The sequence below is a fragment of the Tauraco erythrolophus genome, chromosome 4, assembly GCF_009769465.1.
Source record: "Tauraco erythrolophus isolate bTauEry1 chromosome 4, bTauEry1.pri, whole genome shotgun sequence".
In the NCBI taxonomy this organism is placed as follows: domain Eukaryota; kingdom Metazoa; phylum Chordata; class Aves; order Musophagiformes; family Musophagidae; genus Tauraco; species Tauraco erythrolophus.
In genome coordinates, this window is record NC_141468.1 from 65,061,774 (window position 1) to 65,079,249 (window position 17,476).

The 17,476-nt window shown below is 34.1% G+C and overlaps 2 protein-coding genes across 3 annotated transcripts in view; one reads left to right on the forward strand and one right to left on the reverse strand.

The window, feature by feature from the left end:
- The first annotated feature begins 259 nt into the window (after positions 1–259).
- Positions 260–1,545, forward strand: PMCH (pro-melanin concentrating hormone). Its single transcript, XM_009979945.1, has 3 exons — positions 260–508; positions 1,029–1,230; positions 1,496–1,545. Exons 1-3 carry the CDS (start codon positions 260–262, stop codon positions 1,543–1,545), a joined length of 501 nt encoding a protein of 166 aa, XP_009978247.1.
- A 357-nt stretch (positions 1,546–1,902) lies between these two features.
- The window catches only part of PARPBP (PARP1 binding protein), a 53,844-nt gene continuing 38,270 nt past the window's right edge, over positions 1,903–17,476 (reverse strand). The window contains exons 7-11 of one of the 2 annotated variants that reach the window (XM_086610305.1): positions 16,591–16,769; positions 13,513–13,591; positions 12,607–12,609; positions 2,884–3,034; positions 1,903–2,237 (exon numbers count right to left, since the gene is read on the reverse strand). In XM_086610305.1, the coding sequence (XP_086466431.1) occupies positions 1,903–2,237; positions 2,884–3,034; positions 12,607–12,609; positions 13,513–13,591; positions 16,591–16,769 (747 nt within the window). The remainder of the gene's footprint in view (positions 2,238–2,883; positions 3,035–12,606; positions 12,610–13,512; positions 13,592–16,590; positions 16,770–17,476) is intronic. The other variant, XM_086610306.1, reaches the window with a different exon arrangement.

The window sequence follows — 17,476 nt, forward strand, 5'->3', positions numbered from 1 at the left end:
TAAAAAGAAATAAATTATCCATGCTAAAGAAATGTTTAAGTAGTTCTAAACAACAGACAGGATTAGAAGGATTATAGGAAAGGTTAGTCCTTAATACGAGTCATTTTAAGAGTGAACTCATCAGCCATTGAAGTAGTTTCCATTCAATCTGTAAAATATATAAAGTAGGCACAGATGGAGAACATTAATTTACAACTGGAAAAGCTTTCTTAAAATCTGAAAACTGCTTAACTTCTACGCAAACATTAAGTAACTAAGAATGTGTATCTCATCATACATGTTGATTCTTTCTCTCTCTCTTTTTTCTCAAGGTTTTCTACTCTCACTTTCAAAATCTCTGCAAAAGGTAGAAGATGAAGATATGTTGCTAACCACATTAAATCTAGGAAAAACTCTTCGAAATGGAGCTAGAACTGCAAACAGAGGAGCTATACCTTTGCTGAAGCATTATAAGAGTGAAGACAGCAGTATTTTGGATGAAGAGGAAGACAGAAACATGAAGTTTTTGGTGAGTTGTCAGTTTTACATTTTGGTTCAATTGTAAAATGGAAATTCTCTTTATAATCCTTTAGAAAACAAGTACAACTTAAAGCAATAATCTGGTGAATATACAAAAATATCAGTTCAGCATTCTATAGTCGAGAATAAATTTTCAACTGCAGATATCTAATTCCAAGATTTTAAATGTGTAACTTGGTCAGTTGAATAAAAGAATTATGATTTTTACAGAACTATGTGTAGCTAAAACTTGTGGGTAAAAAAGGCTATAGTAATATTTGATTCAGCGTGTCCCTATACACACTAACAGATTTTTAATTCCACCAAATATATGACTCATTATTTTATCATGTTCTTTACCATAAAACCATTTCAAACAAAGATGTAATGCAGATCATTTCTTTTAAAATACAATCATGAAAGATAAAATACTTATTCTAAGTGTAAAGTATAAAAAGTCAAGTGTAAATAGTGAACAGAACTGACTTTAAATAAGGATAAACTGCTACTCTTGTTTTCTCTTAAAATAGGACATAGGTTCCAGACGTGATTTCTTAAATCATGTTATGCCAATCAGCTTAGGTAGCAAGCAACTACCTTTTCTTGCACTGAAGGGAGCCATGGCTTTTCCAGCTGACACTGAAATTCAAAATATTGAATCAATACAAGAAAGAGAGACTGCAGATGAAGAAAATTCAGCTAAATTCCCTATAGGAAGACGAGATTTTGACAGTAAGTACATTTCATTTTTACACAAAAATTATTTCATTCTGGTAAAGTATAATGCAATGTCTATATACCAATTCAATAAAGGTTCATTTAGAAACTCCATGTCATGTTTGGGATTTCCTAGGGCTCATAAAATCATGTAATTCCAGTTCACATGTGTTGTGATTAGGTGCACAGGGGAGGAAGCATTTCTTAAATTAATTTCCAGAGGGCACAAAGAATTCTAGTTCTTTGATGATTTAAACTTTCAGATTTTTTTTTCTTGTAGCACTCAGGTGTATGCTGGGAAGAGTCTATCGACCTTGTTGGCAAGTCTGAAAACTACTGATCTACGTGACCTCCTTTGAAGATTAAACATTTTATTATGAATTTAACGTAATTTGAAGTTACTGTGTTTTAGTGTGGCTATACATATGCATCCAAAAATACTTTCCCATCACATTGTAGAGGGAAACATAATTCATTACCAAAACAGAACACGGATGTAATTACTAACGATGTACTGTTATCAAAAAATAAAAGACTTCTGCATAATCTAGACTTGTATTTGTCTAATATTACACACAAGCTACTTCAATTTATTTGAGTATGAAAAGAATAAACTAATTAATTTCACCCTTTTCTTGCAAAATTTTACAACTTCTCAACCAATACCATGTATGTCAAAACAAAAACCTACAGTCGAAAAAAGTGAGTTAATTTTGCCTGACCAGCAATCAACTTATTCTTGCTTGCAGTTTTGTTGTAGTTTCTTTTTCCACCAATTTTGCTGTCCAATTCCTTCTGAGGGTTGTTTGAAGTCCTAGGTCTTTTAGCATTTTTTTGCAAAGATGGTTCACTTTCCTTATCACAGATTACTTTGTCATTATTCGAATCCATCTGTTCATTCTTGGAGTTCTTGTTTCTTGGCTGACAACTCAGCTTTCCCATTTCTGTATAACTTCTAGTCTGGTGAACATTTTCAGAAATAGGTCCAAGCACTGGTACATCAAGACATGAATTCATACCTTCTGTCATGTAAGAATATCAAAAACATATGTGAAGAAATAAAAAGTTACCTGAGATTATTCAACCTTTTTTTATCAGAGGACTGTCATGTGATTTTTTTTTTTATCAAAACTAGTGCTTTATTAAGTAAAACAAAACTATGCTGGTCATTGCAGTTACATTTGCTATGCATTCGTAAGTGTACTGCCAATTTAAAATGGCATTGCTGAAAAACAGGTAATAGCAACTAACTTACGGAAGTGGATTTGTAACTTTAAGATATTGGAAAAGATGTTTAAGGGGCCTAGAAATTATATATATGATATGGTTTATAGTGGAGTAAAACACATTTTTTCCTTTTTTAAATGGCAAAAATACGAATTTCACTTAGCTTACTTTGGTAAAATTAGAAGAGACATTATGTAATGTATGTAAAATGCATATTTTTTTTACCTCAAGATACCATCAATGCATATTTCTCAAACAGATTTATATTTTCAAAGCATTAGCACTACAATTTTGATGCAAAGACATTTAACTGATCCTAGCATACACAGGGCACTGAGAAATTAAAACATATTTATACTTGATTTTTACTAAAACTTTGTTTGATTTAACATTTAAAATATTAACTATCAAATTTACTTATTCAATCCTACTACAGCTTACCTGTGAGATATCCAGCCTTTAGATGTTGCTTTGGTGCAGGATGTATGCAGGTTGGAATTTGGCTACTGCTGAAGAAATGCTGACCCTTTATTTCACTCAACTCATTTTTATATGTACATGCAAACTGAGATTTGATTGAAGATTGCTTCATCTGCAAACAGCAATCTTGTATTAGATTTAATTACTTACAAAAGTAAAAGACAATACAGGCAAGAGAAGTAAAATAACAAGTTTCTCCATTCTTCCGTCTTGAAAGCTTTTACATCATGTAAAACACCAGAAAAATGAGTATGCTTACATATAAAGTATTTATGAACTGTTAATTTACCATGTGTAAAGGTTTTCTAGGATACTAATAAGTTATTCTATTAAAGTCCTAAAATAATTTTAAAATCTTTTTTTCATCTCATTCACAAAGTTATATATTAACTTTTAAAGCTTCAACTTAAGATTTTCTGACCTCTCTTTTGCTAGACTGTAAACTCTACTGTTTTGACTAGCTGTGATAGCTACTACAGTCAATTATCATACTTATATAGGTCCTCATCTTTGAGATGTCAGTTCATAAATGCCAAGTGTAGGATGAGTCTCACCACTTAACCAACTTATATATAAAGGAGAGCATAATAGCAACATTAAAAAGGAATGATAGATAATATAAACTAAGCTTCAATATACTTATACCTAAAACTGGAATATAAAGTATTATTTCACATCTTTGGCAAATTTCAAATTTCCCATTTACTCACAAAATAAAGCTATTTCCTCATTGAATGCCAACGTCTAACTCCCCATTTGTCAAAACATACCTATACTGCATAAGCTGTCAGAAATCTACAGTACTGAAGAACGCAATTGCAGTATCTGTTTCTGCATGCTCATCTCCACCTTCTAGTTTTGGATGTAGGAAACCTAGTCTCATAGCACAGGTAAATCAAAATATTTGGTTCAACTACAAAAATTTTATTTAATTTTTCTATATATTCAATATATCCATATTAAATGGAATCAATAGTTATAGGTCAAAATTCTTCAGTTTATACTTAAGTTAGAGTTTCACATCAGCTTAGAATTTCAAGGTCAAGCTTTGTACTTTCTGGCCAATTTATCACAAATGCTGTAGAATCTGCAAGAAAAATTCTGCCCTCACTTCCATTTGAAAGACTACTGGACTATACAAAATGTGTTGAAAGGTATAATACAGAGCAGATAATTACGATATAATAGGACTTTTAGCTAATAATTCTATTACAACAGCACAGGTGAATTCAAATAAATTTGAGCTGAACAAGTGCTACAGAACAAATATCAGGAAAAGGAAAAGCAAGAAACACTGACAGAAAAGAAATGATGCTGTACATATAGATAACAGGAATGATTTGTCAAATAAGATGTTTACATCCATTTCTCTGATTAAAAAGTTTGTATTATGCAAGTCTCCTTTTCTTCTTAGCACAAGGATATTTAAATCTTCCAGGTCAGGTTTGACCGTTATAGATATATTTTTCTTCCAACTCAAAATCTCACATTTAGACAAGAAACCTCTTTTCACAGGGGCCTTCATCCACAAAATTCAGTCACAATTTTTGCCACTTTCATCAGATGTTGTTTTCATCCATAAAGGCTAATGGACTCTAGCTTTTTATCATTCAGTTGTAACCTAAGTGTCTCTTCATGATACCGTAGTTGGCCAGGTGAACATGCCTACAGGTTTTTTTAGAAAAAAACCTCCATTAATTTACAGAAACGTAGTTGTTTTTTCTGAATTATTATGTCTGTATGTATATAGTTGTTCTTCAAACTCAGTATTCCCTTCAAGAGTTAAAGACCCAATTTTCCCAGTTGTCCATTGCTCCCAAACTGCAATTTCTCTCTGCCAGGTAACAGCCTGAGAAAGACAGGCAGATTTAACAAGGAGAACTAGCCAGCCTGACTTTCAACACTTCTAATCTTTTTAAAGTGTTAATCTACTCTGTACTTAAAATATTTACCATAAGGTAAGACGAGATATATATATATATATATATACACACACTTACAAGGTTGTGTGGGCTTCGAGTTTATGCCTTAGCTCAGAGTCATGAATGTATGGCATTAACTTTATACTCTTTTCAGAAATTGTTTCTAAGGATAGAGAATCTATATCCAGAACAAGCTTAAGAGTTTGAAATAATTAAAAATATAACTCTAATCTAGTTTAAACTTAATCAATATCCTATTGTACAATTACAATATTCAGAATATAAGGGGCTTACATTTTCTTTAAGCTTAAGGCTACTGTAATATTAATGAAAAGTATTTTCCTGTATTCGATATGTTTCTTAAACACTTTATCTTAATCCCTTAAAATTCCCTCAATTCTTAATCATTGTTCAGCAAATGACACACATCAAAAATTATGTAACAATGACTTGCACAGAGTTCTATCACATATTCATATTGCAAGGGGCAAATAAACTACAATTTGTGCTGAGTTGATGAAGATACAACAAACAGCACGAAGAACATCAAACTTGAGCAAGAAAGCCTAATAGTGACCGTTCTTTAACCAACAATAATTTCAGTTATTTTCTTGGGACATCAGGGTTTCTTTTTACCACTGCCATCTGACACTTCACTAATTCACTCTGAACAGATTAGAATACGTGGAGTCAGAGGACAGAAGTCAAGCTCAAATACCAAAAAACTTACAGCACAAACCCACCTGTTTCAACTTCACTGAAACTTGAAATATGCCTCAAAACTTCAGTCTGTTTTACTTGACATACCCTTTAGTCATTTGCAAACAGTATACAAAGCTCCAGCAAATACAACTGTTTCAGTTGATGCTAGTGATAATCTAGAGGGTATATATAAATCAAGAGCGTAAGGCTAAATTTTTTGAAGTAAACTGCCCAACTAGTCTATGAATGTATATTCACCAGTAAAAACAACTGTATTACATTGACTGAGGCAGCAATAAGTAAATTTTAATAGCCCAAAGGCTGAACAAAAGAGCACAAGTCTAGTGCTGAATTAAAAAGTAGAGTTTCACTGGAATGCTTTTAAAGAAAAAAGAGCAACCTAAAACTTGATTGAAGCACACATAATGAAGACTGTCAACAGTTTGAAATAGCTCTTAGAACTTAGAGTTCTTTTACGTTAAATTCTCAGAAATCCACTGCTTTGAGGGCACCATCTCAATGACCCGCTTCTCCTAGGAGAGCAAAAAGATGTTGGAAGCTCAATTTGCTAATCAAGTAGTTGCACACAAGTGGCATGCAATGAACTCAGACTTACTATCCCCTCTTCTCTTCACAAGCAAGCAGGATGTCACTGTTATCCCTATACAAACAAAGAAATTCTGCTGCATTTCAGAAAAAGGGGTTTGCTGTTACTGCTGTTCAGCTGGAAGAAAGTATGATAAAGTTTAAGACTGTTTCAGCACACGTAGATCAATTAGTAGTTCTAATGAGTAGATAAAGCAGGACATTCTCCCATTTTGACTTCTACATCTAAAGAAGTTTTTCAGTTGTTCAAGATACTAACATTAAAAAAAAAATCACTTTTACATGAAATATTAATGGTGCATGCTCTATTTTATTTCTAAAAGCTAGTTGATAATCTATTCCAGATCTCCTTCCAGCATCTGCAAACAGACAGTACTGCCAATATTTAGTTAGTAAGAATGTTGAGATTCGTTTTTTTTATACACTGGAATGGCATAATAGAAATTGAAAACCTACATCAGTAACAACAAACACATGTTTTTATTTTCTAGCCAAACAATTAGAGCACTATTTGGAAGAGGAAAAGAGATGAAAAAAAGAAAATGTCTTTTCTTCACCCTTATCCTTGTCCTTTTAGAAAAAAAAAATTAGAGGTAAGTTAAAAGAAAGAGTTGAAAAAGGGAAAAGAGTGCAAAGGGAAGAGTAACAAAACAATAAATGGTAATTATCATTGCCAAACCAAGGCATCATATTAAACATGAAAAATGTCCTGAATAGCTCAGGTAATAGCAAGCTTTTATTGTACTGAAACTATTAAATTTTTTTAGCATTACGTTGTACCAGCCTCTTGCTGGTAAATTAACCTACTACTGTTTTGAGAACATTTAGCCTCAAATCACCTCACAACTGGGTTTTGAAAGTACTCAAAACTCACAGCTACAGATCCTAGGAAAGTAGTTTAGGGGTCTTTTAGAAACAAAAACAGTATTTTCAACACAAGTGTGGTTTATCAACTGATACCAATAATAAAATCTTTCTTCAGATTTTGTGGTGAACATAACCTTTTTCTCCCCTCCCCCTCTCTCCTACAGATACTCATTTTTGGCATACTCCATACACACTGAAACTACTAGCCAGCTTAGTGTTCTCCATAATTATCTTCCACTTAGAAATAAATATTTCTTGCTACAGTAGATGAGACTGTTACCTAAAGAAGATTGTTTTCTGTATTACTATGAATTTTCTGCTCACAGTTATAGCAGTCATACAGAAAACTCTCGATAACTTCCTGTTGATAGTTTTCCAAGTCACGGTTTATTTGTACTGGAATCAAATAGGCAAAACAATTCTCTCAAGTAACAGCATTTAGAGAACTAAGCAAAGAAAAATAACAGCAGTGCATGAAGCTAGATATTAAGTCATTTTATGTAGGCATGAACAAGTCACATGAGAAAGGCAGACCAGGGTTTTTTGCTTTGTGAAGCTTTTTCCTTGGAAGGATTTCTATACACAGTAAAATTACGATGAACTTCAAGCATGCCAAGATTTGTTAGAGTTCTTAAGCCACAAATTCTTTTTAAAACTAAAACTACAGTTATGTTCCCAACTGGAGGGAAATAGTGCCTCATATAGGAAAGGTTGTCTCCAGTTACATTAAGAAAAAAACATGCCAAACTACTGAAAGTCCTTGCAGCTGTTTCAGGGTAAATGTGTTAACAATGCACCAGGATTTCTAAAACAATGTATCAAAAGGCCAATACAATCCTAAATTTACAAAAAAAGATCTGTTACTCTCTCATATATTGCATGCTCACAGCCTAACAGTTTTTGTTCCTTTCTTCTTAAGTCCTCATGTTCTCCGTTTCACCCAATCCCATTAGTTGAGGAATGGTATTTTACCTACAACTTGAAAGTCTAATTAATCTTTTCTGGTGTAGAAGAAAGATGAAAGTCTTACTATGCACTATTTTTGTTGTCTTAAGTTGCTCTTTAACCTAAACAAAGCAGGCGATTGTAACAGTACTTTCATTCCTCTCTCACCAATAAGCAGGGCTTACATAACCCCATTGAAACCAACAAAATAAGTAGTCAAACAACAGGGTATCTACTCATTTCAGGTAAATGGAAGTATGATTCAAAGAATCAGACATAAGGTTGGATGAACCATTTTTAGATAAAAATACCTCTCTCCTGTCCAATTAAGCTTTCTACATATTTTCATAAAGCAGAAAAGAGTGACAAGGAGAATCGACAGCAAGAGACATAACTCAACCGATGTTCTATAGACCTTTTTGAATTAAAGGCTCCTTCTACAAAATACCGTTCACTAGAAGACACTTAAAAGATAGCAAACTTGAAACTCTAAATTGTCTCTCAAAGGAAGATTGAGTTTCTTATTATTACTCTTACCTGCTTCTGCTGGAGGGAATGAACAAGTGCAACACGCTAGTTTCCCCAGACTTCTTTCTCCACAAGAGAGAAGAGCAACAGCTTTGCCTCCTAACAAACGCAGTTATAGTTAGGTGATCTTTCTGCATCTCTTCCAGTATTTAATGAGGATTGAAAGACAAAAATATTTCTTTGTCTTTCACTGTTGCCAGGAATTTATTTTGGCACAATGGAATTACCCACATATTTATTTTATTTTTAAACACGAATTCCAGTTCACTGCTGTCCATTTACTTTATCCACTGTCCATATTTTTAGATACAAAACACATGCATGGTGTTGTGCCCTGTGTTAAAATATTATCTATCTGCACTCTACATAATTCTGCAGAAGTTGAGAGATCAGTTCCTCCTAAAGAAGAACAGGGCATACGGATTTTTTTTTTTTTTTCCCCTCTGTCCTTCCCCCCCCACCCCCCCCTAAATTTAGAGAAGTATTTGTCCTTTCACTTTCCAGATTGTCCTAGATTTCTTTATTCAACATATACATCTTGATGAGACTCAGCATACAACCAAACTAATCATCACTACTGTGTTTTTCTTCCCCTCTCAAATTTCATGGAAAGGGAGACTTTTATGGGACGAGTTCTAATGAGAGATCATGAATTTGTACTGTAGACTAACCATCTAACCACCTATCAGAGGCAGCATGGTAAAAAGGTCCTTATGACAATTTTATGGAACTAATGCTCCCATCACATATACTGCATAAGAAACTTCTCAAGTAAATCACTGACATTAAGAAAAATCATGTTGCTATTGTCTTATTCAAAAAACATATGTATGGTAACTCCTCTGAGTCGATTGTTAAAATGAGTGCATTACGCATAACAAAATTTACAACTGTGAATTCTACAAGCAAACTGTACACATTTCAAGATGGTTGTATGAAATAATAATGAAGACTGATATTCAGTTTAAGAAGGTGATAAATATTACTACAGCACTTGAGATCTATGGTCATGGACAAGGAATTCATTGTGCTATGTGCTGCACAGTAAAGATGAAACCAAATTTATTTCTACCAAGAGACATTAGAATCTGAGACAAGAAATATATGGATTCATAGAGAAAGTAACTGAAATTAGTCATTGTAACGTGCATCCATCTCAATACAAAGCACTGCTAAGTTTTGGGGGGAGCTTGATTTAAAGGTACTGAAAAAGATTTTGAAGGAGGATAATGAGTTCTGCAGATACCTATAGGAAATCTCTTCAGCCATAAGAAAGAATATAAAACAGACAGCTGGAAAAGCTAGTCTGAAAATTAGCAAACAAACAATGAAGACTGATATTGCAGGATGAATGTAAGTAAGGACAGCAAATCAGAAATAATTAATGGGTTGGAATAGGTTAAAACAAGTAACTTATCTACTACAACTTAAAGAAACAGATTGAGATGCAAAAAGAAGAATAGCATCTAGTGTCTACTCGCTTTGATAACAACTTTTTCTACAGCAATCTCAGTGAAGAAAGATAGGCCAAAGCTGCAACTATCAAGTCCAAGAAAAATACATGGCATCACATCAAAAAGCAAAATGAACCATTAATAAGTTATAGTTGAGTGGACACACAGATAGAATCATAGAATGGCATAAGCTGGAAGGGACCTTAGAGATCACCTAATCCAACCTCCCTGTCATGGGCAGGGACGCCTCTCAACTAGATCAGGCTACTCAAGGCTCTGTCCAACTTGGCATTGAACACCTCCAGGGAGGGGGCATCCACAACTTCTCTGGGTAATTTATTCCAAAGTCTTACCACCCTCGTACTGAAGAATTTCTTCCTAAAATCTAATCTAAATCTGTTCTCCTTCCACTTAAACCCATTTCCCCTTGTCCTATCAGTGGACACTCTTGTAAAAAGTCCCTCTCCAGCCTTCCTGTAGGTTCCCTTCAGGGAAGAGAAGAATATATTCCACAGGTGTTACGGAGTGAAAAAGTAACAGGTAGGACACCATACTCCATGTTAAATATACCCAGAAAGATAGACATACCACCTCAAAGATCAACAGCTGGATATTCACAGCATGGTACAGAAGTAACAAAAGATGTTCAAGGCCAGGTTGGATGGGGCTTTGAGCAACTTGGTCGAGTGGAAGGTATGCCTGCCAATAGCAGGGGGATTGGAATTAAGTGATCTTTAAGGTCCCTTCCAACCCAAACTATTCTATGATTCTATGTCAGTTTTGACAGCAGGGACACTTAGGTCAGATGTAGATCTGTAAATTGTTCATATAAAAATGAAAGCTGAACTTCTGTTTGTAGATGTATTCATCCACAAAGAAGGTACAGAAAGAGAAAAGAAGAGAAAGACAGGGCCCTATAAAGTCTTCACAGAGAAAGGAAGAACAGGAAGGAGTAGAAACATGCAAAAGAAACTCTATAGAAATTCTTAGAAAGGCAGAAAGTAAACCAGAAAAACATGAACGTTTCAAGAAAGAAAGCAGGATTTTACATGAAAGGAAGGAGACCAAAGGTGAAAAGCAGAGAACTATGAGTTTTAGTTAGAAAATTCATTAGTTGTTTGTCAACAGCAATTTTAGTTGACTGGAAGGAGAAGCAAGACTAAAGTGAACATAGGAATACCAGAAGAATAATTCTAGACTTCACAGGACTATAGTGTAGTTTAGAGATGGCAATGTTTGGCTGATACACAGAAAAGAGAATTGCAAACAACATTAAACACTCAGATAACTTATCCTGAGTAAGAGGACCCTATGCAGATACATAATTAAGGAACATTTACACTCAGAACTACATTATTTTTATTTCCACTTTTTTAAATGGAAAAACATCTTGAGATATTTGGCCTCAGTTCCATGCTGTACTTTGTCTCTCTGGTACAATAGGATATACTGGAAGAAAGCCATAAAGACGACTGATTATGATTACTAGAGGCAGTTTAGCAGCCTCAATATTGCTGTAAGACATGAGTTGCATAACTCCAAGCAACCATTCAGTTTAACATGTTAATCGCATTACTATCCACATTGCTAAAGTAGGGAGAGTCCATCATCAGATTTAATCTACAAAAGACAGCACTAAAAGCAAGCTTTACAGTCTTCTAAGATGCCAAATAAAGTTTAGAAGTCTGAACCACGGACTTGAGATTCATTGCTTGTTTTCTCTGAATTTTGTTTTTCATAAAACAAAAGATCATTTATATTTCAACGTAGTCATCCTCAAATATTAGGCACCTGGTAAGCATCAAAATCAGTTCTAGAAGTTGACTGAAAGATCTCAAAAATTATTGGCTAAAAACATTGGACGTTTTGTTCTATTTTGCTACAGGTAGTCTATTTCCTCAATCGGTGAAACAAGACTAGGACAAGAGTCTTAGAAAAAAAGTCAGATTCTTGTATTGTTTTAACAAGGATCATAGGAGTCACAGAACCCTTATTAGAGTCATGCACTGCAACAGCAGCTCACAATAGCGTCATCATGAACCTTTGCATGCAATTCCTGCTCCTGAAGTAGAACTCATTCAGTTATTCAGAGACCTCTGAAAGAACCACTCTTTGCACAGAAATTATAGTAGCTAATCTGGAATTTTTGATTAGCAAAAAGATATTTCTAAAAAAAGTAAAAATAGTTTCATAATGTCAATCAGCCTCAAGACTCTTTTTTGATAGTTTGTGTCAAAAACCTTGTAAGTTTCCAGTAAAGGTCTCAAATGTGACAGGTAATTACTTTTAGATAATAATTTTTGTACTTTGATACTGAACACAGCTGTTGTGGAATCTAATTACAAAACTTCCATTTAGATAAGAAAACTATCTATTTCAATGTATTATGCAAACAGCATATCATATTTTTGCTATTTGATGAGTAAAGCTGCAATTTAAATACACTGTTTATCATAAAATTAATATAATGAAGGTCCTTGATCAGCTTTAATCTTTCATAATTTGCCTATAAGTTTTAAGCTAAGTTTCACTATAATTAGTGTATGTATCCAAAATGCCTATCATCTACCCCACCTCCATTCTGAAAAAAAGCACTCAGAATGAAGTTGGAGTATATTTCAAACACATGCTGGAAATATTGACAGTGCTTTTCATTTTACTTCCTTTTAATGTCCCTCTACTGCTGAAAACCGTAATACATTAAAATTCCCTTCATATCCAAAGATGCTTTCCATTGTGCTGTTTTAGAACTAAACCTGATGGCTTAAAACACCTGTTTTCTTCCTTATATACTAATTACATTTGTGTTTTTGACTATTGTCAGGACTAAGTTTGTAAAAAATACAAAGTCTATTTTTATTCAGCTCTCTGTTGAAACGCTATGGAAGATACAACTTCTGTCCCTTTCCATAGTCCCGAGTTTGACAATTTTGAGGAAAAAAGACTACGTAAAATGCAGTACACTGGAAGACTTTAAATTTCAGAGACATTGAAGTCCTTCTGAATGACACCACTCACAATACCAACATATTCTTGTAATGTTCCACTTCATCTATGAAACAGCAAATATTAGCATCTTTATTTTATTGTTCACAAAGCATGTCATGGAAGTGTCCTCAGAATGGTACAAATAAAAAGCAACCCCAAAAAAATGCAATGAAAAAGTCATTATTACACTTTTAGAATGCCTATATTGTCAAAACTGAAATCTGATGCCTCTGTTAATTTTTCTCGCTGTTTTCACATATCTTCAGTTTTATTTCTATAGTCCTGAAATACACAGATTAAATGAAAAGATGTGGATTAACTCAGTATATCTCCATTAAGATATCTTAATTAGGAAGTACTTTTAAGTTTAAAGCCTTTCTCTTCTGGAGTTTTACATATTTCCATTCATATCACAACACTGTTTGAGTTGGGTCAATTGCCAACAGTCAATCACAATTACGTTTTTTTATCTATGGGATATATTTCAGCCAAACATTTAAGATTTTATTACTATTAGTTTCATTTTAGCATCATTATTTCAGTGCATCTCTAGTTGCATTGTAATTTTTACACAGTACCTTTTTTTTTTCATCCATAGATTTCTGAATACGTTGTCTAAGAGGTTTTGGAGAAGATTCACTGGATTGTGCTGGAGATCTACATTAAAAAGAGATAAGTATTTAGAACATATAAAAGTAATCAGTTAAGAAAATAATTACCATACCAAGTTCCTCAGAAACAGGAAGGCAAATGTCTTCACTCTCCAAGCCTTATTTTGTTTCTCCCTTCCTAAGTAACCACATGTACTGCGACAACTGAAGACCATATAATGAAACCAAACCTACATGTCCAATTTCTGAAATCATTTTGCAATATTAGTTCTGCAGCCACAGTATTATTATTTGTAATGGTGGTGATGAGTTACCAAGTCACCATTCTACTTACAGCCCCTTGAATAGTATCTGGTTGACATCCAGAATAATTTTCATCATATTTACAGACTTTTCAATAGAAGTACTCTATTGAAAAATGCCTCCGCCCTCCTACATTACGCAATGTGAAAAGTTATGTACATGAATAAAAAATTTTGATGCTTACAACACAAAAAATTATTGATGCATATAAGAAGGGATTTTTTGGTCTTGAAATAAAAAGAACTAATCTGTGCATCTGTAAATAATTACTTCTTCTTTATGCTCGTGGCAGGCCAGTGTGCATACATGGACAATCGTTTCAAAAATAACTCATTCTTTATTTTATTTAATTAATTCCATTAAATTATTCCATAAATAAAATTTATTTTATTTAGCTCATTCTTTATTTTTTTAATTTCTGTTTGTCTGTGATGCAAAATTTCTACAGGACCTTGAAATGTTTTTTACTATTTAAATTGCCAAAATATGTAGCTTCAACATGCTTCCATCTATGCTGTTCTGGTTCATGCGTGAGTCGTCTTTGTAAACTGCAATGACAAAATTCTCAGCATCCCACTCTTCTAACAACTGATGATTGCTCAAGATAAGCAACTGATTAAATCATCACTGCTTCTTCAGTGCATGGATAGGTTAGTTTACTTTTCAGTGCCCATAGATATGGGTTTTCAAGGATTCTTTATTTTGTACGCCAGATCACCATGGGTGATGGATTTAATTTCCTCAAATAGAAGGAAATTTTAAAAAGCGAGAAAAGAAATGAGCAAGCTGTAATGACTGGCTTTAACATTAATAGGATGAGAAGATGATAGGAATGATATAAAAAACAGCAGCAAACAAAAAGTTGCCCCAAACCCTGAATACCTGTTGAACCGGTAAAACCAGAAAAAGAGATACTGTATTGCAAAAAGTTGGGAAAATATTTAATCCATAGTCACGCAAAATTTAAGTCAAAGATTTTAAGTCAAACAAATGTTTTATCCTTTTGGGGAAAATTCAAGAAAATTAATTCAGCTGAAAAATCAAATGAGGTAAGTGAAACCAAAGCACTCAGTGGGCACTCTTATTCAGAAATAGTGGTTTAAAACACATTTTAAATTAAAGAGTTAGTTTAAAAAAAAAAACAAAATCAAGATCTCTAGCTCTGAATAATAGCAGTGTTTAATTCAGAAGGAGAATTCAGGTGGGCCTGGAATCCATTCACATAGAGCATTAACCTAAAACTGATTAAACTTCCTTTCATTCTGATAGAAATACAACCACAGTGACGTTTATTAAATTATGAAACGATTTAAAAAGTAATATGGATCAATTTTCCTGAATCTGAAGTAATGGAAAAATAAGAGACTGAAATCAGAGTTATTTTAAGCTTGTTACATGATGGAATAGAAATGGATAGCTACAGCTATCCACAGATACTTGAGATGAAAGAAATATTCCACAGTAAGTTGTTAAAAACTGCTTTTTGTATTAAAAATTATTACAAGTTTATTTAGAATTCTAATTAGTGAAAATATTTTTTTTAAGTTTTGTTAGAATATGCTTGTTTGTTTGGTTTCACAAAAGAGATCAAAAGATAACTCTAAAGGAACTCTTAACTTCTTCCACGTTTAAGATTCTCCATCTTCTAATTTAAGACCTATCACTGGTTTTCTCTTTCCTTGCTGTTATTTTCAAAGCCTTGCACCTGCACACTCTGACAGTGTTGTTATGGTGGGCTCTTATGGGAAACAACTGCTTCCAGCATAAGAAACACTCCCTTCTTCCCTACTTTTCCTACACTTTTCATTTTAGCTTTTATGTTAGGGAACCCAAAAATGTGCATGCACAGAGCTTAATAAACATCAGGCCATACAGCCCCTGCCCTGATGAACAGATGCTCCAATCACTGCTAAAAGCACCAAAAGCAGGGACAACTAATAAGGGGTTTGAGCAGGTCCTTAAGAAGACAATAAGGCTAACCTGGGAAAAGGATTATTGAGGAACCAGCCACTACACTAAAGAGGATGCTTGTCTGGGAACTCTGGTTGCTTTACTTTCCACCTGGCCAACAGGGAGGGTTCTCTCTTTCTTCTCCTCTCCCTTCCCTTTGATTTTATTCTTCCCCAAAAGCAACTTTCACCATTAGAGTCAATGTATGCCATCAGCTGCAGACCTTACTAATAAACCTTCATGCACGTGAATTTGTTTCAACATCTTTTGTGCAATACTATCCTGACTGGTGGTTCACAATATGAAAAGCTATTTAAAACTATCACCACAAAATAATTGCTATGTAGGAAGAAAACAGGATATTATAAAAAAATCTCTTGTGTCACAGTTAGACAAAGGAGGCATCTTCCAATTGGATAGTAATCTAATTAGCGACTGAACAGACAGTATTTGAACTTGGGAGTTCAAGCTCAACTTAAGAGGTCAGTATTTGTCAGGTTTATTGCAAAGGATATTCCTTCATGGTTTTGTGCAGCCCAGAAACATACTAGCTCAAAAAGTCCATATTACAGAAGTATCTCGAAGTTGCAGAAGACGCGAATGAGGAGGTAGAATACTTTTGAAAACTTGAGACTGTTCTAAGAAAGTTTTCCCTGTTCACCTAACCTCACAACAGACTGCACTTTGGTCATTTGCTTTGTGTCAGTAATATCAATGCCTTGGTATAAGGTCCTTAAAAAAATACAACCTAATAAACTCAACACAAACACAAAAAAATCTTCTAGTACTCACCTGAAAAGTGTTAAAACAGAGGTGGTTCCAAACAAATTTAAGCTTTCATCATCATATAATAGTTCTGCTTTGTTCTGGGTAGGAGGATTGACAGCTTCTTCATCCAGAAGAACTAGTAAGATCTTTATAGTATCTCTGCCACAATACACAGTGCCATGATTTATGGAATGCAATTTTGGCTGAAAGTCAACAAAATTAAAAGGAACACACAACAGGAAATGTCAGCAAACCAGACCTATAGCTCACCTCCACAAGCAACCCATATCAGCACCAGGTGTGAGAGTCCCTTCCTTCCATTTCCCAGTAAGCATTTATGGGGAACCTACCCATAGGAAAGTTTCTTTCTCATCCCAAGCAATTAGTAGAGATTAGATCACTGCCAGCTGGAGGTGTACACTGATGAGGAAGTCACACAGGTACAGATACATATACAAAGCTGTGATGAAACCACATAGCAGAGATTAACATATTATTTTCTCACAACCAACTTGAGTGCCATTGCGTACACAAACACATTCTGGTCAAGTCCAACTCTTCTGACTACCTGAATCTGCTACAGCAGTTGGTCAAAAGTGAGATTTCTGTCAAGATTTGACAACAGGGGTACTTGGCACTACCTTCTGTTGTTTGCAACAGGATGAATTCCTTACAATTTTCCACAAGAATAAAGAATTCCTTAAAGAAAATAATCCACATCTGGAAGTGCTCAATGCTACAGTCAGCAGTACAGATGCAGAACTCCATAGCCACTATGGGACTGCAAGAATTGCAAGTTTGCTATGTTTTTCTTTAAAAGTGCTAGGAGTTCCATAGAGAAATTTAGTGCTTAATACACAGTAGTAGATTTTAAAAACTATAGGCTTTCTTATTTACCAATACACAGAAA